Below are 25,082 nucleotides of genomic sequence, written 5' to 3' on the forward strand. Positions count from 1 at the left end.
AAGTCAGCTCTACCAAGATCTCTTCCTAGAGAGGATTCCCGGGACATCCCAGTGTCATTAACAGACTTGTCTACTGGGTCCCCACTGCGTAGCTGCATAGGCTCTGTTGTTAATTTATCTCCCTTATCCCTCTTCTGCCGTATAACAGAGTAAATGAGACCTCAGTCTCCTATCATTGTGCAGTATCAAAGCAAAGTGCTGCTTACCAGAGCTTGCCTCTCCTGCACCATGCACGCCAGAGCCGGAGTGCTGGGACTGGCTAGATCGCTTTGGAGTCAACAATAGGCCCTGGTTTGCCACAACACCAGATGTCCCTGTCACACGTCCCACATTCTCCTCCAACTCCACTTCCTCATCCACCACTTCGTCCTCAGGGCTGCCTCCGCTGGCTGTTGCCTCCAGTCCCCCCAAAGCATCCACAGGGCTCGTGGTGGTGGGGTTGCCACCAAGGATGGCATGCAGCTCCTTGTAGAGCAGCGTGGCTTCGGCGCTGCACCAGAGTGACGGTTGGCCTCCCTTGCCTTCTGGGTCGCCTGCCTCAGCAACTTGATCTTAGCACAGCATTGCTGCATGTCCCTTCTCCTGTATGCCCCAAGCAATCTGCCTGTAGATATCAAAGTTCCTACAGCTTGAGCAAAGCTGCCATTGCACAGCCTTCTCTCCCCACAGACCCAGCAGATCCAACAGCTCCGGTGTATTCCATGCTGCAGCGCGTCTGTTGCGGAAAGCCGGCACAGTCAGCTGGGAAGGTGCTGAGTGAGCAGTCCATGCCGAGCAAACAGGAAGAGGAATTTCAAAAATTCCCGGCCCTTTAAATGAGGGAGGAGATCATGCCTGTGTACCTCAAGGCAATGGAGTTCAAAGTGCTGACCAGAGCGGTCATGCTGGGCATTGTGACACCTCCTAGAGGTCAGTTAGGCCGACATAAGCAAGTGCAGTGTCTACACTGACACCGCATCGCTCCAGCTGCGTCACAAAAGGCTCTGTGTTGTTCGTTGAGATGGTTTTATTTTGTCAGCATAGCAGGGGATTTACATTGGCGGGAGGAGCATTGCAATATGTACACCTCTACGGTGTTGTCGACAAAACTGTGTCATGTAGACAGGGCCTCACAGGGGGAATCTTGCAAAACTGGGTGACTGGGGAACGAAATGGCAGATGAAATTCAACATTGACAAGTGCAAAGTAACATACATTGGAAAACATAATCCCTACTATAGCTATAAAATGATGGGCTCTAAATTAGCTGTTACCACTCAAAGAGAACTTGGAGTCATCATGGCTAGTTCTCTAAAAGCTACAGCTTAATGCACAGCAGCGGTCAAAAAGGCTAATGGAGCATTAGGAACTATTAGAAAAGGGATAGAAAATATAATCGTGACACTATATAAATCCATGGTGTGCCCCTACCTTGAATACTGTGTCCAATTCTGGTTGCCCCCTCTCAAAAAGGATATGCTAGAACTGGAAAACATTCAGAGAAGGACAACAAAGATGATCAAGGATATGGAAATGCTTCCTACAAGGAGAGACTAAAAAGATTAGGGCTGGTCAATTTGGAAAAGAGACAATTAAGAAGGGATGTGATAGAGGTCTCTAATCACGAGTGGTGTGGGAAACGTGACTAGAAAAGCATGACTGACCCTTTCCCACAATACAAAAACCAGGGGTCACATGATGAGATGAATAGGCAGCAGGTGTAGTACAAAGAAGAGGAAATACTGTTTCACACAATGCACGATTAACCTGTGGAACTCTCATTGCCATGGGAGGTTGTGATGGGCAAAAGTATACCTGAGTTCAAAAAAGAATTGGCTACGTCCATGGAGGGTAGGCCATTAGCCAAGATGGTCACGGATGTGACTCCTTGCTAGGCATGACCATGAGCTTCTGACTGCCAGAAGCTGGGACGGGAAGACGGGTGGATCTCTCCAGAATTGTCTGGTTTTGTACGCTCCTACTGAACCTCTAGTGCTGACCACTGTCAGTGACAGGATACTGGGCTAGATGGACCATTGGTCTGATCCATATGGCCATTTAGGTAAGGCTAAGATTTTGTCATGGTTATTTTTAGTAAAAGTTATGGACAGGTCACGGGCAAAAACCAAAAATTCACGGAAGCCTGTGACCTGTTTCTGATTTTCACTAAGAATAACTGTGACAAAATGGAGAGGCGGGGGGTCCAGCACCCACTGCTGCTGCAGCCCCGGGATCCGCCCTGCTGCCTGCAATGGCTTGGAGCTCCAGGGTCTGAGGCTGGGAGCTAAGGGGTCCAACTGCAGTGGCTGGGGGAGGGGGAAACTCTGTGGTCCGCCTGCTGCCCCAGGGTTGAAGCGGAAAATGTTACGAAGGTCTCTGGAAATCAGAGCCCTGGCCCACCCCAGCCAATGTCCCATTGTCAGCTGTGAACCGACCCTGCCTCTAGCCCGTATAGCCCAACGAATACTTGGCCTCAATCCTGCAGATGTGTGTGCCCTGCTTAGCTTTCCTGCTGCAGCGCAAGGCTGTTGCAGCAGTGGGAGAGGCAGAAGACATTGGTGTGAGATGAGGGACTACAGGGAGCCAAGGTCTGTGAGAGTCCAGCTGCGACAGGGGCTGGAGGGAATTACACACAGGAGGATGGTTCTGAACCAATGCCGGGAGCAGAGGAGGCTGTGAATGATGAGCATGATGTAGTCGGGCTTTCCTGCATGGGAGGGTGAGGTTTCAGCAGAGGTGGTCATAGACTGTCAGGGTTGGAAGGGACCTCAGGAGGTTATCTAGTCCAACCCCCTGCTCAAAGCAGGAGCTATCCCCAAACGGCCCCCTCAAGGATTGAACTCACAACCCTGGGTTTAGCAAGCCAATGCTCAAACCACTGAGCTATCCCTCTCCCCGGGTCTGGGAGCCATGGTATGCTTGGGCAATAATGCAGAGGTGGTGACTTGCTTAAGGTGACACAGCAGGTCGGTGGCAGGGCTGGGGGCAGAACATGCAGAGCTCTCCATCTCTAGCCCCCTCTTCTACCAGCTGGGTCCCAGAGGTTCTTCCCTGGAGAGCTCTGTCCCCGAGCTCTCGACGGGGGTTCTTAGGTGGATCATAACCTGCTCCTGCCTCTCTCTCTCTGCGCAGACATTCCCCGTCATGGTGGGCGAGAGGAGGAATGGAAACCTGCTCGTGCACCTGGGGCCCAAGCTGCAGGCCCACCCCGAGGAGCTGATCCGACAGCGCCGGAGCCACGATGGCCACACCGAGTACCTGATTCGCTGGAGCATCCTCAGCTTGGAGGAGGGCCCAGGGAGCAGCACCAATGCCTCTTCGGCAGAGAGCAAAGCGGAGAACATCCTGATGTGGATGTCGGCAGAGGAGGTTTATGCCAACTGCCCGACGCTGCTGGGCAAGAGGAAGCCCGAGGGGCAGCGGGTGAAGGAGGAGAAGGCGCCCAGCACGTTCCCTCCGGACGTCACGCTGGACGAGGCCTCGCTGCTGGAGATGAAGGCTGACGTCAGGAACCTGGTGCAACGGGCTAGCCGGCAGATGGCCGGGCCCACGGGCCCAGAGTCCTCCATCCTCAACACCATCCACGTGCTGAGCGCCTACGCCAGCATTGGCTCGCTGACGGGCGTCTTCAAGGAGACCGGGGCTCTGGACCTGCTGATGAAGATGCTGTGCAATGAGGAGAAGCAAATCCGCCGCAGCGCCGGCAAGATGCTGAGGGCCCTGGCTTCACACGACGCAGGTGAGATCTGCTGGCCAGGAGCCCCAGAGAAGGGCTGGGCCAGGCCCATCTGCTGAGCATGGTGTACTGGGGGGATCCTGGAGCTCTCTGGGAAGGGGAAGAAGTTTATGTAGGGCCTTTCCAAACAGTGAAGGGACTCGGGACTGGGGTCAAGTCCCTTTGTGTATGGGACTGTCTTCTGCTGCCTGAGCCACCCCTCCTCCAACCAGGTACCTGGGCAGAGTGCTGGCACTGTGCATGCTGCCCCACTGCTGCTGGATGGGTGACTCTGCCCAGGTGCCCCTTCCTGGGGAGCCTGCAGTCTGATGGTACCAGCTGGTACAGTACAGAGCTGTGCTCGCTGTCTGGGGCGGCTCACAACTGGGAGCGCCAGCCTCAGGGCACTGTCAGAAAGCAGGGCAGACGCCCCAGACCAGTATGTTTTGTAATTAGAAACAAATGTGAACTCCGTAGGCACTCTAACAGTCTTACCGTGGAGTCACAGACAGGCCCCTTGGGCACGCCAGTCTCTCTCTGGCAAACTGGACTGAGGGATAGTCACTTTACACTGAAAATCACCACAATATTCAGGTCACTCCCAGTCCCCAAGGACCAGGCACTTACCCAGGTCAGTTGTACTCAGATTTCAAACCCAAGACAATGCCTGTAGCCAATCCTGTAATAAACGGACTAAAGCTTTATTAACTAAGAAGAGAAATGAGGGTTATTTTCAAGGTTAAAACAGGAACCATGCGCACCAATGAGTTACAGTCTTAGCTTTAAGAAGGTACCGTCAGCTTCTATAATAAGCAGCTGTGTGTGTCCTTTATGGCCGACCCAGGCCAAGCAGCATGGGAATCTCTTGCTCATGTTTAGGAATCTTTGCCCCTCCGAGTCCAGGCAGCAAGAAGATCTCGGTTCCTCCTTGTCAGGGATTTTTATCTCCCCTCCTTGCCCCAGAATCCAGGCTGATGGGATGAGTTGGTGCGCAGGTCTCTCCTTCCTGGAGGGAGTGAGGCACGCAGTCAACAAGGTCTCTGTCCTTGGATGGTCCACACTGCCTCATCTGCCGTCAGGGGGCCACCTCGGGCGCAGGGCAAGCACTTTCCCTGAGTGACTGCTTCCTTTTCCGTTCGATGAGTTCCACAAGTGCAGAGGTTTGCAGTGCAAACACTCGATACAACAAAGAGTCCTAGCTCCTGCTCCAATACATCTGTTAGTATAAGGGGCCACAGGACTCTTTGTTGCTTTTTACTCGATACAACGTCACACCACGGGCTACAGAGATTGCAAGTGAAATCAATACACGCAGCATCCTACAGGATTCAGAAGGTCTAAGCATCACACACATCATTACAACTCTAATATTGATCTTAACAAGGCTAATCCGCAGGTGAGTCAGACCGGTCTCCAGCTCCGTATTCGTCAGTGTTCAGTGAGGCTGGGCCTTGGCATGAGCTGGCCCATGGTCTGCCAGCGTCTCACTCCCCTGGCCAGCCCAGCTCAGGCCAATCTGTAGCTGGAATGGAACAGGGGTGTCTTCAGGTGCACTGGGAAGGGGATGGCAGCTGGTGTTTGGCTCTGCCCATGTGTACAGTGGTGCCTCCTTGGCTTTGTACATGAGCCCCCTGTTCTGAGGGGGCCATACTGCAGACTCGGGCTGTTGTCTCCCCAGGAGCTGCCCTGCTCTCCTCCCCTGGGCAGTATGAGCAGCGCTGGGTTTTGAGACAGTGAAATATGGGTCGAGCCAGAGAGCCTGCAGGTTGGGTGCATCTGAGAAACGTCTCTGGGATCCCAGCCCTTTCCTCTCCAGGAGCTTGCGCTGAGGGGCTGGGAGAAATGGAGAGAGGACAGGGCGCGGGTGCTGGGAAGATTGAGATGCTCCTGAGGGGCAGCTGGGAGGGAAAGCACTCAGCTGGTGTGTGTCGCCGCTGCAGGGAGTCGGGCCTACGTTCTCCTGTCCCTGAGCCAGCAGGACGGCATTGAGCAGCACATGGACTTCGACAGTCGCTACACCCTCCTGGAGCTGTTTGCAGAGACCACGTCCTCCGAAGAGCACTGCATGTCCTTCGAGGGGATCCACCTGCCCCAGGTACCCGCTGGGCTGGCTAGCTCGGGGGGAGGGGCACAGGAGCAGGGGGTTTCACTGGGCGGGGGGCTTGGAGACCTGTCTGGTATGGAGATGGACGGTGTGGTGACAGGAGAGAGAGCTCAGAGGCCTATTGGGGAGGGGAGGGATGGCTCAGGGTGGGTAGGTTGGGGGAGGGTTGGCCCAGAGGCCTGTTAGGGATGGGGGAGGGGAGGGATGGCTCAGGGTGGGCAGGCTGGCGGAGGCCTGTTGGGGGTGAGTAGCGATGCTCCAGGACAGGTGGGCAGGCAGGGGGGTGGGTGGGGAGCTCTCGTACCGTGGCTCTGACGCCGTGTCTGTTGCAGATCCCCGGGAAGCTGCTGTTCTCGCTGGTGAAGCGCTATCTGTGCGTCACCTCTCTCGTGGACAAGCTCAACAGCAGCACGGAGCTGGGCGGGGAGCGGCAGGACTGCGCCGTGCCCTGCGCTCACGTCGGGGAGAGGAGCCGCCTGCAGCGGGAGTTCGAGTTCAGCATGGCCATGGCCAATCTCATCTCCGAGCTGGTGCGGGTGATGGGCTGGGACCGCAGCCAGAGGATGGAGCTGCTGTCCCTGCAGGAGGGGCAGCCGCGGGTCGTCCGCTCCATCTTCCAGCCCAAGGCTCCCGCCTGCGCCGCCGTCCAGGTGGCCTCCTGCCCGCCCCAGAAAGAAGCCAGTGCCTTCAAGACACGCTCTGCCTTCCCAAGCCGCAGCAGCTACGTGGAATACATGCAGGGGAACTTGGTGCGGGGCATGCGGGTGCGCATGCTGGAGGACTACGAGCAGGTCAGCGCTGGGGACGAGGGCGAGTTCCGCCAGAGCAACGACGGCACGCCGCCCGTCCAGGTACGCCTGCTGGCAGCGGGGGCGCGCGGCCAGGCTGCGGGCATCTGCCCGGGGTCTGGGGGAGCCCTTGGCCTGAAGCTCCCTGGTGCCTGGCTGCGCCCTGTCCCTGGGTGGGTTTGGAGAGTGCTGCTGGTGCCGGAGGAGGCCTTGGGCTTCCCTGCTGGCTTGAGGGGTGTGACGGAGCGATTCTGGCGGGACCCAACTGAGAGTGCCAAATCAGGACCAATTGCTTAAACTGGGCAGTCACAGCCCTAGGCTGGGGTTTTTCCACCTCTAAGGCAAACCAAACCAGCCAGACAAAAAGGACTTTGGTCTCACCCCGCTGGCTAACCACAAGTCACACAAGCAATTTCCTTAGACACTCCAGTCTCCCAGCATCACCACCAGTGCACTCGTCCTGGGGATGAATGGTTATGAAAACCAACACCCCAATAAAAGAAAAAGGTTCTCTCGATCCCAAAGGACCAAGCCCCAGACCCAGGTCAATATACACATCAGATCTTACCCACAAATCACGCAGTTGCCAATCCTTTAGAATCTAAAATCTAAAGGTTTATTTACAAAGGGAAAAAGGTAGAGATGAGAGGTAGAATTGGTTAAATGGAATCAATTACATACAGTAATGGCAAAGTTCTTAGTTCAGGCTTGCAGCAGTGATGGAGTAAACTGCAGGTTCAAATTAAGTCTCTGGAATACATCCCCCGCTGGGATGGGTCAGTCAGTCCCTTGTGTAGAGCTTCAGTTTGTAGCAAAGTCCCTCCAGAGGTCAGAAGCAGGATTGAAGACCAGATGGAGATGATGCCTCAGCCTTATATAGACTTTTCCAGGTGTAAGAATCTCTTTGTCCTCACTGTGGAAAATTACAGCAAAATGGAGTCTGCAGTCACATGGACAAGTCTCTGCATACTTTGCTGAGTCACAAGGCGTGTCTGCCTTCTCTCCATGGGTCAGTTGTGTAGCTGATGGTCCTTAATGGGCCATCAAGCCAGCTAGGCAGGGCTAACACCAGCTTGTCTGGGATATTTCCCAGAAGCAGAGCATAATACAAAATACAGACAGTACAGAGCCAATACTTATAACTTCAACTACAAAATGATACACAGACATACAGACAGCATAATCATAACCAGCAACCCAGAACCTGGTCTTAGACACCTTAGATGACCCCCTTTACTTAAGATTTGGTGCCACTACAGGACCTTGGTTGCAACCCATGTTCTATATGGTCCCAATTTATATCAATAACGTCACAAGGGGTTCGGTGGGCCCGGCTGCTCCGCCTGGGTTGTGGGCAAGCTGCCCTCAGTAACCGGTTTGCGGGGCTCCCCCCCAGGTTTATTGGCAGGCGCTGGGCCGCACCTACTGGGTGCACTGGCACATGGTGGAGATTGTCAGTTCGTCTGGCCAGGCGGAGCGGGAGGCCCAGGAGAAGGTGTCCAGCCTGACGGAGAACCTGAAACTGACCACTGGTGAGTGCTTGCTGCTGTGCTGGGCTCTGCCACAGGCCTGGTGAATGACCTTGGGCAAGTGCGTGTCTTCTGTGCCCCTGTTCCCACGTCTAGCGAGAGGGGCACTCCCTTGCCCCACAGGGTGCAGTGCTGACACCCCAAAACCCTGGGGAGGCGCCCGGTGCTGGGGCTGTGTGGACACCTCTCTGGAGACATGCATTTGTGCTGGCAGCCTGAGAGAGTCCTCTTTGGGGAGCAGGTCACATGAGGAAGGGAATTAAGGTTCTGCACCCATCCCCCATTTCAGTGGGGTCCCCTCCCAGCAAGTCTTCCATCCCACTCTGCCCAGGGAGTGTGCACCACTCCCCTCCTCCCACACCCCGAAGGAAGAAGGAGATACGGCTGGGAGGGGGCCGCACACACACTCCGCTGCCTGGAGACAAACCTGTCTAGGTGTCTGGGCGCAGGGGTAATTCTGTGGGCATGTGAATGGTAGGAAAGCCAGGGAGGTGTCATTTGATTTGTAAAAATCCACAGAATCATCATTTCAATTATGTGACCCTCTGTGGTGTGGCCGGGGGAGGGGCTCTCTGCCTCCCAGCTCCAGGTCCTCCAGTCGGTGGAAATTCTGATAACACAGTGTCATTGGAAATGAGTCGAGTTGGGGATCTCTCAAAAGTCCTTCCCCTCCAACACAGTGGGCTCAGGCATGACCAACCTAGAACAATGATGTAGTGTATAGTCGAGAACATTTAAAAATCACCGGTTTTTAGTTACACTTTAGTGCGGGCATGTCGACTCCTCGCAAAGTTAAAGTGTGGCCCAGAACTGGCCGTGTTGTGTCGTCCGTCAGTGCTCAGAACGCAGGTCGGATTCCCTTTGTTAATGTTCCAAATGCCTGGGAGCGGAAGGAGTGCTTCAGGGGAGTGTGCCGTCATCGGCAGAGCGGAGCAGCTCCGTGGTATTATTAGCAGCTCTGCTTGCTATGCCGAAAGTTGTAACGAGGGACTGGTTAAGACATCAGCATCCAACCAGCAATCACTGGAATCCGTCTGCGAATGGTATACGCGTAGTTACGTGCCATACCGCACATAACGGAACTGATTACAATCCCAGAGCCACTTATTTCAAAACCCTGGGTTTTCATTTGGTCTTGATCATTTTTAGGCATCAGTGGGGAGACAGAGTACCAAAGAGTAGCTGCATCTGTGAGGAGCTGGTTAAAGAGACCGCTCGGTGACACCGTGTGTAGTAACCCTGATCCTGGCCTAGCACCAGCTAGCTGTGATACAGCAGCACAGAATGCTGGCCTCCGGAGCGAGACGGCCAGTGGGAGCTGGGGCGAGGGCGCGCAATGGAAAAAGCTGGTGGAGAACGTGGACGAAAGGAGAAGTGTTTTCCAAGAAGCAAACAAACAGAAAAGAACTGCCACCGCCGCAGGGTGCATTTATACCTGCTATCAAGAGGGCCAGTTATCGAGCACTGGACGGGCTCTGGAACAGCAGAATGCGTTCAAAACTACCCTCCCTTATCGGGAATGGCTGGGTCTCGGAGGATGGACTGATCACACCCATTCTGTGTGAAATAACAACATGTGCTCCTGAATCAGTCCCTTAGGTAAACAAATGCTCACGTTCACAGACTGCAGGTTCGCCACCTTACAGCGTTTGGCCAACAGCCTGCCTTGGCTGGAGATGTGAGTGCGGTGTCAGTGACACGTCTAGCAGAGACCGGGGATGACTTTGAGGAAGAAATGTTTTCAGTCCTACGTGTCAAGGCTAATTTCTCTAGGATTAGCCGAGATCCATGGTTTTTCTTTTTATGTAGCCGTGCATTCCTGGGTTAAAGTCTAATTAACAAAAGGGGATTTTGAAACATTTTCTCGACTAAAAAGCGACAAAGAGTCCTGTGGCACCTTATAGACTAACAGACGTATTGGAGCATGAGCTTTCGTGGGTGAATACCCACTTGCGTCTGACTGTACATCTACATAATTGCTCTAGGTTTGCCATGTTTGGTACCATTGTGTCTGTGGGGGAAAGAGCTTCGAATCGTCCCAACGAGACCCATTTCTGATGACACTGTATTGTCAAAATTCCCACCAACCGGAGGATGTGGAGCTGGGAGCTGGTGGGACACAGAGTCCCCCTTCCCACCTCCTCCCTGCAGAGGGTGATATTGTAGCGGGGAGGGATAGCTCAGTGGTTTGAGCATTGGCCTGCTAAACCCACGGTTGTGAGTTCAATCCTTGAATGGAGCCACTTAGGGATCTGGGGCAAAATCAGTACTTGGTCCTGCTAGTGAAGGCAGGGGCTGGACTTGATGACCTTTCGGGGTCCCTTCCAGTTCTAGGAGATTGGTATAGCTCCATATATCTTATTCATTTATTTGAAATGATGATGCTGCTGCTGACGTCTGTGAATCAAATGACACCTCCCTTACCTTTTGATCACTACCTTTCCCTCGGAACGAGAGTTCGCTACCTCATGTTTCCAGCCTATAGGGTCCAAACGCCCTTGGCTGCCTGACTGGCCCTGGCTCAGATGGCTCTGCAGCAGCATAACTGTCCTGCTGAGGTGCTCAGGGATTGTCTCTCTGCCTTGCTGTGCCCCCTGCAGTGACCCAGACGTTTTACTGCAAGCCCCTTGGGGGGCTGTACTCCCTGCCCTACCTGACGGACCGGCTGAGCGAGGACTCCGAGGCCCTGAGCCGGGCCGAGTGGTGGGAGCTGCTCTTCTTCGTGAAGAAGCTAGACCCCCACGAGCAGCAGGAGGTCGCCCAGCTCATCCGGCAGCACCAGGAGGTAAAGGGAGACGGGACTGGGGAGATCAGACAGCAGCTAGGCCCAGCTTTCCTTCCGCCGCTGCAGGGTACCCATGTCACAGAGCATGTCTTCCAAGAGCTACACGTGCCGTTTATTCCCGGGGGGGGGCGCAGGCTGGAGCGAAAGCCCTATTGGCACAGGAGTTATTTGTCCCAGGGCTTCCTGCCAGCTGCTGGGTACCCCACCGTCCCCCTCTTGGGCCCTGAACTCACAGCAGCAGTTTGGATTTGCTCCCCAAACTCTCCTTCTACTCTGGTAAAGAAGGTCTCTGCTGGCGTCTCTTTCTGTGCCTTTAAGCAGGCAGTGAACACACAGACTTCTCTTGCCCTGAGGTTAGTGGTGGTGTCTGTGAGGAGTAGCCCCTCTGCAGTCCTGCCACTGGGCTGCTCATCCATTCCCAGACCCGTGCTTTGAGCGTGCTCCGAGCTGGGTTCTGGAGGTGATGGACTCAGCTGTTACATCTGCTTCCCTGGCCTGCAGCCCTGAGAACTTCTAACCTGGTCGCTCTCTGGCCTGTCCCAGTCCTGGATGGCTAGTGCACCCTGTCCAGCTCCTCCTTCAGCTCCCATGTTCTGGGAGGCTTTCGTAGACCCTGGGACAGGCATGGTGTAGGACTGTGACCAGAGGAGAGGGGAACTGAGAGGAGCAGGTCATTGGGGGCTGACATACTGGGAATGGGATGAGCAGCACAGAGGAGCTGTGGGTGGAGGCAGGGATGGAGTGGAACAGGGAACTTGGGAGCCTTGGGAAGAGCGGAGCAGGCTGGGAGGGGAGATTGAACCGGGGGACTAAGTGGGGATGGTGAGGGGGCAGGTGAGGAGCGGGGACCAAGGACTGCAGGTGGAACAGAGGGAGGGGAACGAAAGAAGAGACCAGCTGTTAAAGAAACTGTGTCCAACAGACTCCCCACAGGCATGGGGAGGTGCTGTCAGCAGTCACTGGGACGTTGATTGTAGGACGAGAATTGGGCTTGTCTGGTTCTGGCTGGCCTGGGGACATCCCAGTTGGACTAACCCGGTGTGAGTTCAGTTCTGGCTGGCCTGGGGACATCCTGGTGTGGGGTCGGTTCTGGCTGACCTGGGGATATCCTGGTTGGACTAGCCCAGGGTTGGGTCGGTTCTGGCTGGTCTAGGGACATCCCGGTTGGACTAGCCCATTCTGGGTCGGTTCTGGCTGCCTTGGGGATATCCCGGTTGGACTAGCCCATTCTGGGTCGGTTCCGGCTGGCCTGGGGACATCCCGGTTGGACTAGCCCATTCTGGGTCGGTTCTGGCTGGCCTGGGGACATGGGCCTGCTGAGCATTAACCCAGGCCCTGCATTTCCAGCTGTCGGAGCTGGATGAAGAAGCCCTGATCCAGCTGTCGGTACCGGTGGAGCTGGCCCAGAAAGTGCTGCAGGTGCTGAGCAAGCAGTGCCAGGGCTGCACCCTGAGTGACCTGCACAGCTCCCATGTCTACAGCAAGTACTTCCTCCGCCCAGCGGGGGCTCAGCCGGGCGGCCTGGGGCTGGACTCAGCCCCCTCGGAGTGCGCCGAATCCCTGGTGTCCAAGAAACCAAAGAAAGACCCTCCCACCGCCAGAGTGCCTGCCCCCGCCCCGGCCCCCCCGGAGAAATCCGACTGCCAGCTGTTCAGCGAGCTGCTGCGAGCGGAGGGGCTGCCCTGCCCGGAGATGGCGGAGGAGAAAGCCAAGGGTACGTGCCGGCCGGGGAGGGAGCTGCACGCGGCGGTGCTGGGTGCTGGGCTGTAGCTAAAGAGGGTCCCTGCAGGCCAAGGGGGGTCTGGGCAGGGGAGACCCAGCGACTGGCTCGGGGTGGGGCAGAGGGGCGATCCGGGGGGTGGGGAAGCGCCGCGGGGAGGGGCTGGCTGGAGGGCTCGTGGGGCAGCCGCGGGTTGACGGGTGTTTTGGTCCTGGCCAGTGTTGTGCAGCGTGAAGGGGTCGGGGAAGAAGAGCTCGTTGGAGAGGATTGCAGAGGTGGTGGAACTGATCCAGAGGTCCAGCTCCGAGGTGGGGCTGCAGCTGGCTGGGCTCCGGTTCATTATCAAGACCCTGGAGGAGGAGGCCGGGCGAGAGCGGCAGGTCATCAAACCCGAGGGGGGACTCCCCATCAGGTCAGTTCTCTGGTGGGTCCTCTGAGCGTGCCCAGACCTGGAGATGGCCGGCCAGTGCCTCCCTGGGGAGACGGGGCAGGAAACCCAGCTGCTCCTGTCTGCAGGGGCCGGCTGGTGGCGGGTGTCTGTCTCTGGCGCGGGCATTACCCGTGGGTGAGGTTTCTATTAGAGCAGTGCCAGGGGTGCCAGTCAGGGCTGGGCGCCTGGGCTGTGCTCAGGATCCTGGCTCCAGAACCTTACGGTCTAGCTACAGCAACGTACAAAGGGGGGTGGGGGTGGGGGGGCAACAGATCCATGTCACCGATTGTACGGCCAGCAGGGACCATAGTGATTGGCTGGGCTGATCCTGTGCATCGCGCAGGCCAGAGAGCGTCACCCCGTCACTCCTGCCTGGGACTGAAGTCTCCTGGGTTAGTGGCCCATGGAGCCCAGTAGGTGGTGGGCTCTGGGCAGATGGCCCCTCCCAGCGTAGCGACCACAAGCCGTGGAAGACTTGCCCCATCCCTGGGAAGCTGGTCCCATGGCCGGTCACCCTCCCTGGTAAACAGGTCTCTGATTTCCCGTTTGAACTTTGCGGTGGTTCTCCTTCCACCTCTGTCTGCTGGATCGAAGAGCCCCCGTGTCAGCAGGGTTCTCCCCAGGCAGGTGCCTACAGACTGCGAGCAGATCTCCTCCCCCTTCGGCCGAGGAGCTGCCTGGATCCAGCTGCTTTAGTCGCTTGTTGTGAGGCAGGTTTTCCAGCCCTGGGTGTTTGCAGCTCGTTTCTGACCCCGTCCGGTAGCCCTGTACCAAGTGCGGACACCGGCCGACCAAGGGGTGACGATCATGATGCGCAAGGACCTTTCTGGGGAGAAAACACTAGTGCTAACGGGCCCGTTAGTCTAGCAGAGATGGGCAGAGCTGAAGCCAGACACATGCCTGTGAGGCGTAAGGCCCAGATGTTTACAAGGGAGGGTGATGAGCTGGAAGAAACTCCCAGGGCTGGGGTGGATTCTGCACCTCTGGATAGCTGGAAATCAAACCTGGCTGCCCTGCTGGGGCTCCTGTGAGGGTCTGGTAAGTGGGGGATGTGGTGGGGCCAGGAGGGGTGGGAGGCCCGTAGGGGGCCCGGGGATCTGGTTTCTGGGCCAGAGCTGACCTGGAGCCACGCAGCAGGTCAGTCCCCGGTTGCCCAAGCCCGGCTCCTCACCCGCCCGCAGGGAGAAGCTGGTGAAGATGCTGGTGGAGCTGCTGACCAACCAGGTGAAGGAGAACCTGCTGGTGGTGCTGGCGCTCCGCCTGCTCTGCGTGCTGATGGCCAAGTACGACTGGCGTGTGCTCTTTGCCACGGAGGGCGGGGTGCGGGCCGTGCTGGCCTGCATGCAGGAGTACGCCCCCTCGGCGCTGGTCCAGCAGGCCGGCCTGGCGGTGAGTGTGCGCCGGCAGCTGCGGGGCCGGGCATCTCTCGGGGGGAGAAGTGTGGCTCCCGGGGGAGGTGGTGGCTGTAGTGGGCTCAGGTGGGGACATGCCGGGATCCTGCGTGGGAGAGGGTGGGATGGGGTGGCCAGTGGCAGGATCCCAGGGGGATGCCAGGATGCGTTGGGCGGCCTCGTGTTCTGGGCCCGGGGCTGGGGCTGGCGCTGCCAGCTCTCCTCCCTGACCGGCTCCCTTGGCCTCCCAGGCTCTGAAGGTGCTGGTGGGCGCCGGGACCTGCGAGCTGGTGGGTGCCAGCGAGAAGCCCTATCCCCTGAACCACGCCGATGCCCCGATGATGTGGGAGATCTTCGCCAGCATCGGCTCCGCCTCCAGCAAGGACTCGGACAGCCTGCTCTGCGCCCTGCCTGCCGCCATCCGCACCATGCAGGGCACCGCTGGGTATGGGGGCTGAGCGGGGTCGTTTCCGGGGGGCAGCTCCCTGGAGGCTCTGGGGGGTGTCTGGCCGGGGGGGGCCCTTGCTGCAGGGGGGCCGTCGCCCCACAGCCCCCCCGGGGAGGAGCAGCGGCTGGTGCCCGCGGGCGCTCACCCTGGCGCTCTGTCCCACAGGGCCTCGTCGGCCGTGCAGAACGGCCTGCTGGTGGCCGGCCTGCTGATCGACAGCCACCGGGGCCTGGCCGAGCAGCTGGTGAGCTGTGACCTCCCCTCGGCCCTGCAGAGCTGCTGCCAGGGGGGCCAGGGCCACGCCAACGAGACGCTGGCCCAGATCGCGCTCAGCCGCCTGGCGGAGCACAAGCTCCCCGTGAACCTGGACACGGCAGGTACGGAGCCCCCCCACCCCCAACCCCCCGCGACAGCCCCTGTCTGAGGATGTGGGGACGGCAGGTACGGAGCCCCCCCACCCCCAACCCCCCGCGACAGCCCCTGTCTGAGGATGTGGGGACGGCAGGTACAGAGCCCCCTGCCCCCCCCGTGACAGCCCCTGTCTGAGGATGTGGGGACGGCAGGTACAGAGCCCCCTGCCCCCGCGACAGCCCCTGTCTGAGGATGTGGGGACGGCAGAGCCCCCTGCCCGCCCCGCCCCCACCTACGAGCCTGAGGACGGCTCCTACGCAGCGCTGCCCCACATACACAGCTCCTCCCCCTCCACCCAGCCCCTGTCTGAGGATGTGGGGATGGCAGGTACGAAGCCCCTCCCACCCCCGCGACAGGCCCTGTCTGAGAGCCTGGGGATGGCAGGTACAGCGCCCCATGCACTCCCTCCCCCATCCAACCTTGCAGCCCCTGCCCAGCCCCGCCCCCCCTACAAGCCTGGGGACGGCAGGTACGGAGCCCCCTGCCCCTCCACAGCCCCATCTGAGAGCCCGAGGACGGGGTTCAGAGCACCTGGCACCCTCAGCCCCACACTGCCTGCGAGCGTGCAGCCGGCGGTGTGCAGTGCCCGGCCCCACGGCTCTCTCCCTGTGGCAGAGGCGGGCTCAGCCCCACACTGCCTGCGAGCGGGCAGCCGGCGGGGTGCAGTGCCCGGCCCCACGGCTCTCTCCCTGTGGCAGAGGCGAGCGTGCAGCCGGCGGGGTGCAGTGCCCGGCCCCATGGCTCTCTCCCTGTGGCAGAGGCGCCCCCAGCCCCACACTGCCTGCGAGCAGGCAGCCGGCGGGGTGCAGTGCCCGGCCCCACGGCTCTCTCCCTGTGGCAGAGACGGGCTCAGCCCCACACTGCCTGCGAGCGGGCAGCCGGCAGGGTGCAGTGCCCGGCCCGGCCCCACGGCTCTCTCCCTGTGGCAGAGACGGGCTCAGCCCCACACTGCCTGCGAGCGGGCAGCCGGCGGGGTGCAGTGCCCGGCCCCACGGCTCTCTCCCTGTGGCAGAGGCGGGCTCAGCCCCACACTGCCTGCGAGCAGGCAGCCGGCAGGGTGCAGTGCCCGGCCCGGCCCCACGGCTCTCTCCCTGTGGCAGAGACGGGCTCAGCCCCACACTGCCTGTGAGCGTGCAGCCGGCGGGGTGCAGTGCCCGGCCCCACGGCTCTCTCCCTGTGGCAGAGACGGGCTCAGCCCCACACTGCCTGCGAGCGGGCAGCCGGCAGGGTGCAGTGCCCGGCCCGGCCCCACGGCTCTCTCCCTGTGGCAGAGACGGGCTCAGCCCCACACTGCCTGCGAGCGGGCAGCCGGCGGGGTGCAGTGCCCGGCCCCACGGCTCTCTCCCTGTGGCAGAGGCGGGCTCAGCCCCACACTGCCTGCGAGCGGGCAGCCGGCAGGGTGCAGTGCCCGGCCCGGCCCCACGGCTCTCTCCCTGTGGCAGAGACGGGCTCAGCCCCACACTGCCTGTGAGCGTGCAGCCGGCGGGGTGCAGTGCCCGGCCCCACGGCTCTCTCCCTGTGGCAGAGACGGGCTCAGCCCCACACTGCCTGCGAGCGGGCAGCCGGCAGGGTGCAGTGCCCGGCCCCATGGCTCTCTCCCTGTGGCAGAGGCGCCCCCAGCCCCACACTGCCTGCGAGCAGGCAGCCGGCGGGGTGCAGTGCCCGGCCCCACGGCTCTCTCCCTGTGGCAGAGGCGCCCCCAGCCCCACACTGCCTGCGAGCAGGCAGCCGGCAGGGTGCAGTGCCCGGCCCGGCCCCACGGCTCTCTCCCTGTGGCAGAGACGGGCTCAGCCCCACACTGCCTGTGAGCGTGCAGCCGGCGGGGTGCAGTGCCCGGCCCCACGGCTCTCTCCCTGTGGCAGAGACGGGCTCAGCCCCACACTGCCTGCGAGCGGGCAGCCGGCAGGGTGCAGTGCCCGGCCCGGCCCCACGGCTCTCTCCCTGTGGCAGAGGCGCCCCCAGCCCCACACTGCCTGCGAGCAGGCAGCCGGCGGGGTGCAGTGCCCGGCCCCACGGCTCTCTCCCTGTGGCAGAGGCAGGCTCAGCCCCACACTGCCTGCGAGCGGGCAGCCGGCGGGGTGCAGTGCCCGGCCCGGCCCCACGGCTCTCTCCCTGTGGCAGAGGCGGGCTCAGCCCTGGAGCTGAAGGACGTGGACGTGCCGACGCTGCTGGGCCGCCTGCAGGAGGGCAGCCTCTCCAAGGAGCTGGTGCTGGCCCTGGAACGCTGCGTCTGCGACGAGGCCGGGCCCGAGAGCGAGGGGGCCGCGGCCCTGCGGGACCCCCAGCACTTCCTGCTGCTGCTGCGCAGCCTGGAGCAGCTGGGGGCCGAGAAGGCCGTGCAGCTGGGGACCCTCCGGTGAGTGTGGGGCGCGCCGGGTCCGCGGTGACACTGGGGGGGGGCGCGGCCGGGTCCTCAGTGACACTGGGGGGAGGGAGGGACCTTGGCCGGGGATCCTGGGGTGACACCGGGGGAGGGGGACCTTGGCCGGGGATCTGTGGGTTGTACTGCGAGTGTGTGGCTGGGATGTCCCAGATTGGAATGGGAGCCAGAGCGCGGGCGTGTCTGGCTGGGCTCTCCTGGGGGTAGATTGAGGCACGGTTAGTTGGCACTGTGCTGGGGACGGTTGATTGGGGCTGGCTGGGGCTGGGGGTGGCTGTTTTGGGGGGTCAGGGTGGGTTGGGGCGGGGGTGGCTGTTTTGGGGGTCAGGGTTGGTGGGGGTGGGGGTGGCTGTTTTGGGGGTCAGGGTGGGTTGGGGCTATCTGGGGGTGGGGGTGGCTGTTTTGGGGTGTCAGGGTTGGTTGGGGCGGGGGTGGGGGTGGCTGTTTTGGGGTGTCAGGGTTGGTTGGGGCTGTCTGGGGCTGGGGATGGCTGTTTTGGGGGTCAGGGTGGGTTGGGGATGGCTGTTTTGGGGTGTCAGGGTTGGTTGGGGCGGGGGTGGGGGTGGGGATGGTTATTTTGGGGTGTCAGGGTGGGTTGAGGTTGTACTGGGGGTGGGGGTGGCTGTTTTGGGGGTCAGGATTGGTTGGGTCTGTCTGGGGGTGGGGGTGGCTGTTTTGGGGGGTCAGGGTGGGTTGGGGTTGTGCTGGGGGTGGAGGTGGCTGTTTTGGGGTGTCAGGGTTGGTTGCGGTGGGGGTGGCTGTTTTGGGGTGTCAGGGTTGGTTGGGGCTATCGGGGGCTGGGGATGGCTGTTTTGGGGTGTCAGGGTTGGTTGGGGTGGAGGTGGGGTGGCTGTTTTGGGGGTCAGGGTTGGTTGGGGCTGTCTGGGGGGGGTGGCTGTTTTGGGGGGTCAGGGTTGGTTGGGGTGGGGGTGGGGGTGGCTGTTTTGGGGGTCAGGGTTGGTTGGGGTGGGGGTGGGGGTGGGGGTGGCTGTTTTGGGGGTCAGGGTTGGTTGGGGCTGTTTTGGGGGTCAGGGTTGGTTGGGGCTGTCTGGGGCTGGGGGTGGCTGTTTTGGGGTGTCAGGGTTGGTTGGGGCTGTCCGGGGGTGGCTGTTTTGGGGGTCAGGGTTGGTTGGGGCTGTCTGGGGGTGGGGGTGGCTGTTTTGGGGGTCAGGGTTGGTGGGGGTGGGGGTGGCTGTTTTGGGGGTCAGGGTTGGTTGGGGCTGTCTGGGGGTGGCTGTTTTGGGGGTCAGGGTTGGTTGGGGCTGTCTGGGGGTGGCTGTTTTGGGGGTCAGGGTTGGTTGGGGCTGTCGGGGTGGGGGTGGCTGTTTTGGGGGGGTCAGGGTTGGTTGGGGCTGTCTGGGGGTGGGGGTGGCTGTTTTGGGGGGTCAGGGTTGGTTGGGGCTGTCTGGGGGTGGGGGTGGCTGTTTTGGGGGTCAGGGTTGGTTGGGGTGGGGGTGGCTGTTTTGGGGGTCAGGGTTGGTTGGGGCGGGGGGTGGGGGTGGCTGTTTTGGGGGGTCAGGGTTGGTTGGGGCTGTCTGGGGGTGGCTGTTTTGGGGGTCAGGGTGGGTTGGGGCTGTGGTGGGGGTGGGGGTGGCTGTTTTGGGGGGTCAGGGTTGGTTGGGGTGGGGGTGGGGGTGGCTGTTTTGGGGGTCAGGGTTGGTTGGGGCTGTCTGGGGGTGGCTGTTTTGGGGTGTCAGGGTTGGTTGGGGCGGGGGTGAGGGTGGCTGTTTCGGGGGTCAGGGTGGGTTGGGGCTGTCCTGAGGCGGGGTGTGTGGGGTCGGTTGGGGTTTCCCGAGGTGAGGGGGTGGGCTGGGAGTTGGGGCTGCCCCCAGGCAGTGGGGAGGGATGGGGGTGAGGGTGGGGGGCCTGTCCTGGGGTGAGCGTGGCCCGTGCAGCCAGAGGGCCGGGCACACGGGGGATCGGGGCACTGGCAGCCGCTGGCCTGTCCCCTCAGGCCCCACCTTCCCCGTCTCTTGTGCAGGATTTTGAACAAGCTCCTGGACAGTTACCAGGAGGAGGCGCTGCCCTGGCACGAGAGCATCGAGCCCTGTCTGTCCTCCATGAGCGCCCCCAGCACCGAGCGGGAGGTGAGGGGCCGGGGGGCCCTGCTTACCTGTCGGGGGTGGGGAGGCCGGGGGCAGGGAGGGGCTCCTGGCTCGGCCCCAGTTACGGGCTGGCGGCAGGAATCGCTGGCGAAGTCTCTGCCCGGTGCCCTGGCTCCTAACGGCCCTGATCTGCGCCAGGCCTGTGCCCGGGAAGCTGGGCCTGTGGCCCTTTACCCAGCGCCCCCGGCCAGGGCTGGGGCCTGTCTCTGCTCTGTCAGACTCCAGCCCGGGCACCGCAGGAGCTGCGAGCCGCCCCGCCCCAGGGAGCTGCGCTCCCCATAGACCAGGCGGGCGGGGGCGACTGGCCCAGGGAGAGCAGGGCAGGGGCAGGGGTGGGACTAGAAGCAGGTCTCCTGGCTCCCAGGCCGGTGCCCCAACCCCCAGGCCGCGCTGCTCCCTCTGCAGGTCGTGCAGGAGTTCGTTCGCTTCCTCCACCGCCTGGCCACCACCACCACCAAGGACTGTGCCGTGGTGATGTGCCGCCTGGGCACCAAGGAGGCCCTGTCCAAAGCCCTGGACAAGCACAACTCCAACCTGCTGCTGGGGTCGGAGCTGCGGGACCTGGTGAGCGACTGTGAGAAATACGCCAGCCTCTATCAGAAGCTGACCACCAGCATCCTGGCCGGCTGCATCCAGGTGAGGGGTGGGGTGGGCGTCCTGACCCCGCCCAGGTGACCGGGGGCTCTGCCATGGGGGAGACCTCCCCCCACCGCCTGGGGCGGCCTGCCCGCTGGGTGGGTGGCACCTCTGCAGCATGCCGGGGGTCCCAGGCTGTCTCTGGAGGGAGGGGGGCAGGTTTTCTGTCTGTGGGGAGGGGTTGGTGGCCTGGCGGGAGGGAGGGAGGGAGGGGAGACTTTCCCCAGGGTGCAGCCTGGACTCCTGGGTCCCCTTAGCTCTCCTGCCTGGGATGCCTGTTACCCTGCTGGGAACAGCAGCCCGTCCCTGCTCTGCTCACCGCCAGCCCCCAGCACGTCGTCACTGCCAGCTGTGCCCAGCCGTCCATGAATTACGTACAGGGCGACACCCGCAGAGCCCCCGCCCCAGCCTTGCTCCCCAGAAATGTGCCTCCTGCACTGCGCCGAACCCTCCCGGGCAGCGTAAGCTCCTCGCTCCTCATTCCAGCTCTGGGAGGGATCATGCGCCAGCCTTCGTTGCCTCAAGCAGAGGTTTCCCAAACACGGGTTTGGATAGAGCCATGAAACAAGTCTGTTACCCAGAGCGGGGGGATTTGGAGTGACCGCAGGCGGGAAGGCAGGACAGGCAGAATTGGGCACAACAGGAATACAAGCTAGTAGGTTTCAAAGCATAAGAAGGAGTTTTTCTCCCCAGCAACTGCAGCACATTTCACAGGCTGCGTCTTTTCCCAGCCTGGGACCTCTCCCCCCTTTGTTCAACTCCTTGTGCGTCGTCGTCGTCATGAGTAGAGAGATGGACAGAGGAGAGGGGTGGCCAGGGACATTTCCCCCCTTTCTTATACTCCTGCCCTTTGTGCTGGAAACCTCCTTGCTGGGTCCTGGGGTCGGGCCGTGCTGTTGTGTACGTCAGCTCCAAACTGCCCTCCTGATGAATTGTGACTTGTTTCCCTCCCCTGCCCCCCAGCTGGTGAATGTCTGATTTGGTACTTTGGGACTTGGCTGGCGTGCCAGGGTGTCTTTGTCTCTGAACAATTAGTTTGTGGGCGTTACCCAAAACGGCACCGTATTTCAGTAACAATCATGCAGTAACGTCTCATAGCTTTACACACCGTGTTGTTACACACATCTTAACAGGACAATGATATTCAGCGGTTTATGAATTTTCAAATGATCCCTCCCAAGGCGTACCTTGTACAAAATATAACCATATACAAGTGGTGACCATGGGGTACGGGTGTCACAGAGGTTGGTGGTCTCTGGAGGGGTGACCAGGGAGTGGTCTGCAGGCGGGGAGGGGGGTTGGTGGTCTCTGGAAGGGGTGACCAGGGAGTGGTCTGCAGGCGGGGAGAGGGGTTGGTGGTCTCTGGAAGGGGTGACCAGGGAGTGGTCTGCAGGCGGGTAGGGGGGTGGGTGGTCTCTGGAAGGGGTGACCAGGGAGTGGTCTGCAGGCGGGGAGGGGGGTTGGTGGTCTCTGGAAGGGGTGACCAGGGAGTGGTCTGCAGGCGGGGAGAGGGGTTGGTGGTCTCTGGAAGGGGTGACCAGGGAGTGGTCTGCAGGCGGGGAGAGGGGTTGGTGGTCTCTGGAAGGGGTGACCAGGGAGTGGTCTGCAGGCGGGGAGGGGGGTTGGTGGTCTCTGGAAGGGGTGACCAGGGAGTGGTCTGCAGGCGGGGAGGGGGGTTCGTGGACTCTGGAAGGGTGTGGGCAGGCAGGGGGTGATGGTGTGTGAAGTGGGGGGAGTGGCCATGGGGCAGAGGCTCTCTGGACCCAGTTCACTCAGTTCCCCCCTCCCCACCTGTGGGGCTGTGTTCCTCGGGGGCTGGTTGCTGCCCGGGGTCCAGCGATCAGGCAGTGGGGGAGGGCTGCCAGGTCCCTCCCCCCATTGACGGTTTGCGCCCCTCTCTTCCAGATGGTGCTGGGTCAGATTGAGGAGCATAGACGGAGTCACCAGCCCATCAACATCCCCTTCTTCGACGTCTTCCTGCGCAACCTCTGCCAGGGTCAGTGCTGGGGGCGTCGCCCGGGGCCCCTCTGCTCCAGCTGTGCCCCCGCCAGGGTGGCCCCCCAGCTCCCTTCAGCGCTGTCCCCTCTCCCTGCAGGCTCCAGCGTGGAAGTGAAGGAGGACAAGTGCTGGGAGAAGCTGGAGGTTTCCTCGAACTCCCACCGAGCCAACAAGCTGACGGACAGGAACCCCAAGACCTACTGGGAGTCCAACGGCAGCACCGGCTCGCACTACATCAACATCTACATGCACCGCGGCGTGGTGGTCAGGTGTGTGTGTGTGTGGGGGGGACTGTGGGTACTGGGCCCCGGGGGGGGGTATGGCTGTGTGTGCCGGGTGGCAAAGAGCATGTCCCGGGGGTGGGGGTGGGATCAGGTGGGGGCCAGGGGGGGGCTGGCTGCCCAGGGTGTCCTGGGGGTGGGGTTGGGATCAGGTGGGGGGAGGGGGGGGGCTGGCTGCCCAGGGTGTCCCGGGGGTGGGGGTGGGATCAGGTGGGCAGGGGGGTGGCTGGCTGCCCAGGGTGTCCCGGGGGTGGGGGTGGGATCAGGCGGGCAGGGGGGTGGCTGGCTGCCCATGCTGTCCCGGGGGTGGGGAAGGGATCAGGTGGGTGGGGGGGAGTTGGGCCCAGGTAACAATTTGGCGAGGGGGGGCAGGGTGCCCGAGGTGGCACAGGGGGGGCTGCACATGCTGGGGTGGGTTCCCTTCCCAGGAGCCAGCCATGCAGGGACCTCGTCTGTGTCCCCGGGCGCCATACGCCCTGCTGGGATGGCTGTCGGCACTGTGGGCCCAGAGCAATGCAGCGCCAGGTGCAGCCCCAGGAGCTGGGGCCAGGGGCTCAGGGGCTCCCGTTAGGACCGGCGGCCATGGGGGGTTGTGAGCCCGCGGGCGGACGTGCCCCTCGGGACAGGCACCGTAGGCTCAGGCCTGGAGCACAGCCCAGAAATGGGCCGGTGCCGACGCTGTGGCTCTCCCCGGCTGCAGGCAGATGAGCCTGCTGGTGGCCAGCGAGGATTCCAGCTACATGCCGGCCCGGATCGTGGTCATGGGAGGAGAGAACCCGGCCAGCATCAGCACCGAGCTCAATACGGTGAGTGTGGGCCAGGCCGCCCCGGACAGGAGAGGGGGCGCTGCAGGGGGTGGGGGGGTCCTGTGGCTTGGGGGCTCCCTAGCAGGGCGGGTGCAGGCTGAGAGCTTCCCACCTGCCAGCGCCCCCCTCTGCTGGTCAGCGTGGAGCTGGGGCAGCCCGGCCCAGGCCGGCGGGGGCACGACTGCCTTGGAATTGGGGCAGGCAGCAGCCGAGGTGCAGGGAGTCGCCAGCCCCAGGCCTGTAGGCTCTGTCCTGGTGGGCACGTCACCAGCCTCTCCTAGGCGGGCAGGAGCAGGGCAGGGCCCCGGGCTGAGGGTCCGTCTCCAACGCTGGCCAGGAGCAGCTGCTCCAGGGGGAGGGGCAAGACCCCCCAGTGGCCAAGTCCCGGCTTCTCCTCCTGTCCTGCTCCTCGTCCGCCCCGTGCAGGCCTGGCACCGCCTGCCTTGTCCCAGCGGCTCCCCTTCCTGCTGCAAGACCCTGCCGCCCTCCCGCCCTCTGCTTCCCCAGACCTGGTCCCCACCTGGCCCACGCCCAAGTGAGCTGCCCTGGGAAACCTCTGTCTGGCCGGGCCGGGTGCCTGGCTTGGGTTGTGCTAGGGTCTCCGCTGCACGGTGGCCATAGAGCAGAGGAGGGACCGAGAGGAGCCGCCTTCCGGCCCCCGAGGCAGCGCTGAGTCCCAGGAGGTCACTGGGGAGAGGCGTGGCGGTGGGCGGGGCAGACAGGCCGGCCGGCGCGTTCCTACTGGGAGCAGCATGTACATCGGGGCCGGCGGCCGGCTGGGTGTGCGGGGCGCTGGGCCTTTGCTTACAGTGATGGTGCTGGCACCAGCTCTCGGCACAGCCGGGCTCTTCCTTAAAGCCGCAGCTCCTGGGGCCAGGTGATTCCATGAGAATCTCGCCGTGACTTCCCGAGTGAGGCCCCAGCCCCCCCACTGCAGAGAAAAGCTGGAAATTGGGACCCCCCCCCAGCTCCAAACCCAGTGGATGGGCCTGATCTGGGGCTGGCGGTGCTGGGAACCTGCTCGGCTGGCTGCGTGCGGACGGAGCAGGATCGGTTACTGGGCACTGGGAGCAGGGTGTGACGCTGGGCTGGGAGCCCGAGGGGTACGCCGGGAGATCTGCCTCTCACTCGCACGGGCCCCTGGGCTGTGGCTGTCGGCCAGTTCCCGTGCCCGGCGGCACCCCTGCATCCCCATCGGCTCTGGTCTCTGCAGCCGCTCCCGGTGGCTTGACGGCAGCTCCTGAGCGCGGTGGAGCTCCCAGGGGCTGGTCTCCCGGTGGCCCTGCCGGGAGGGAGCAGCAGGGAGCGGTGGAGAGGTCTGGCGCGTCTGACTGCTTCAGCAGAGCCGTGGTTTCTGTGATCTCCCCAGGTGTGGCTGGGAGGGGCCCTGGGGCTGCCTGACGGAGCGGCGGAGGCTTTGCTGGCTAGTCCCGTCCCTACTGGGAGGCCACTTACGTCCCAGCTGCTGGTCGTCTCCTTGCCCCGTCCCTGTGGGGCCCGTGTTCCTGCACGCCGCTAACCCCACGGCTTCGCTTCCCGTAGCTCTGGGGGCTGGGCCTGGACAACACTCCCGGGG

General features: G+C 61.9%; 1 protein-coding gene across 2 annotated transcripts in view; it reads left to right on the top strand.

The window, feature by feature from the left end:
• CUL7 (cullin 7) overlaps positions 1–25,082 on the top strand; it is a 45,680-nt gene that overhangs the window by 4,906 nt on the left and 15,692 nt on the right. The window contains exons 2-18 of one of the 2 annotated variants that reach the window (XM_045011713.1): positions 3,112–3,718; positions 5,635–5,789; positions 6,131–6,649; positions 7,983–8,118; positions 10,716–10,900; positions 11,565–11,570; positions 12,248–12,614; positions 12,840–13,032; positions 14,232–14,439; positions 14,693–14,886; positions 15,055–15,266; positions 17,422–17,656; positions 19,662–19,767; positions 20,191–20,421; positions 22,327–22,417; positions 22,517–22,688; positions 23,401–23,506. In XM_045011713.1, coding sequence (XP_044867648.1) covers positions 3,124–3,718; positions 5,635–5,789; positions 6,131–6,649; positions 7,983–8,118; positions 10,716–10,900; positions 11,565–11,570; positions 12,248–12,614; positions 12,840–13,032; positions 14,232–14,439; positions 14,693–14,886; positions 15,055–15,266; positions 17,422–17,656; positions 19,662–19,767; positions 20,191–20,421; positions 22,327–22,417; positions 22,517–22,688; positions 23,401–23,506 — 3,711 coding nt within the window. In that variant the 5' untranslated portion in view covers positions 3,112–3,123. The remainder of the gene's footprint in view (positions 1–3,111; positions 3,719–5,634; positions 5,790–6,130; positions 6,650–7,982; positions 8,119–10,715; positions 10,901–11,564; positions 11,571–12,247; positions 12,615–12,839; positions 13,033–14,231; positions 14,440–14,692; positions 14,887–15,054; positions 15,267–17,421; positions 17,657–19,661; positions 19,768–20,190; positions 20,422–22,326; positions 22,418–22,516; positions 22,689–23,400; positions 23,507–25,082) is intronic. The other variant, XM_045011714.1, reaches the window with a different exon arrangement.

This window comes from Mauremys mutica, chromosome 3 (assembly GCF_020497125.1).
Source record: "Mauremys mutica isolate MM-2020 ecotype Southern chromosome 3, ASM2049712v1, whole genome shotgun sequence".
In the NCBI taxonomy this organism is placed as follows: domain Eukaryota; kingdom Metazoa; phylum Chordata; order Testudines; family Geoemydidae; genus Mauremys; species Mauremys mutica.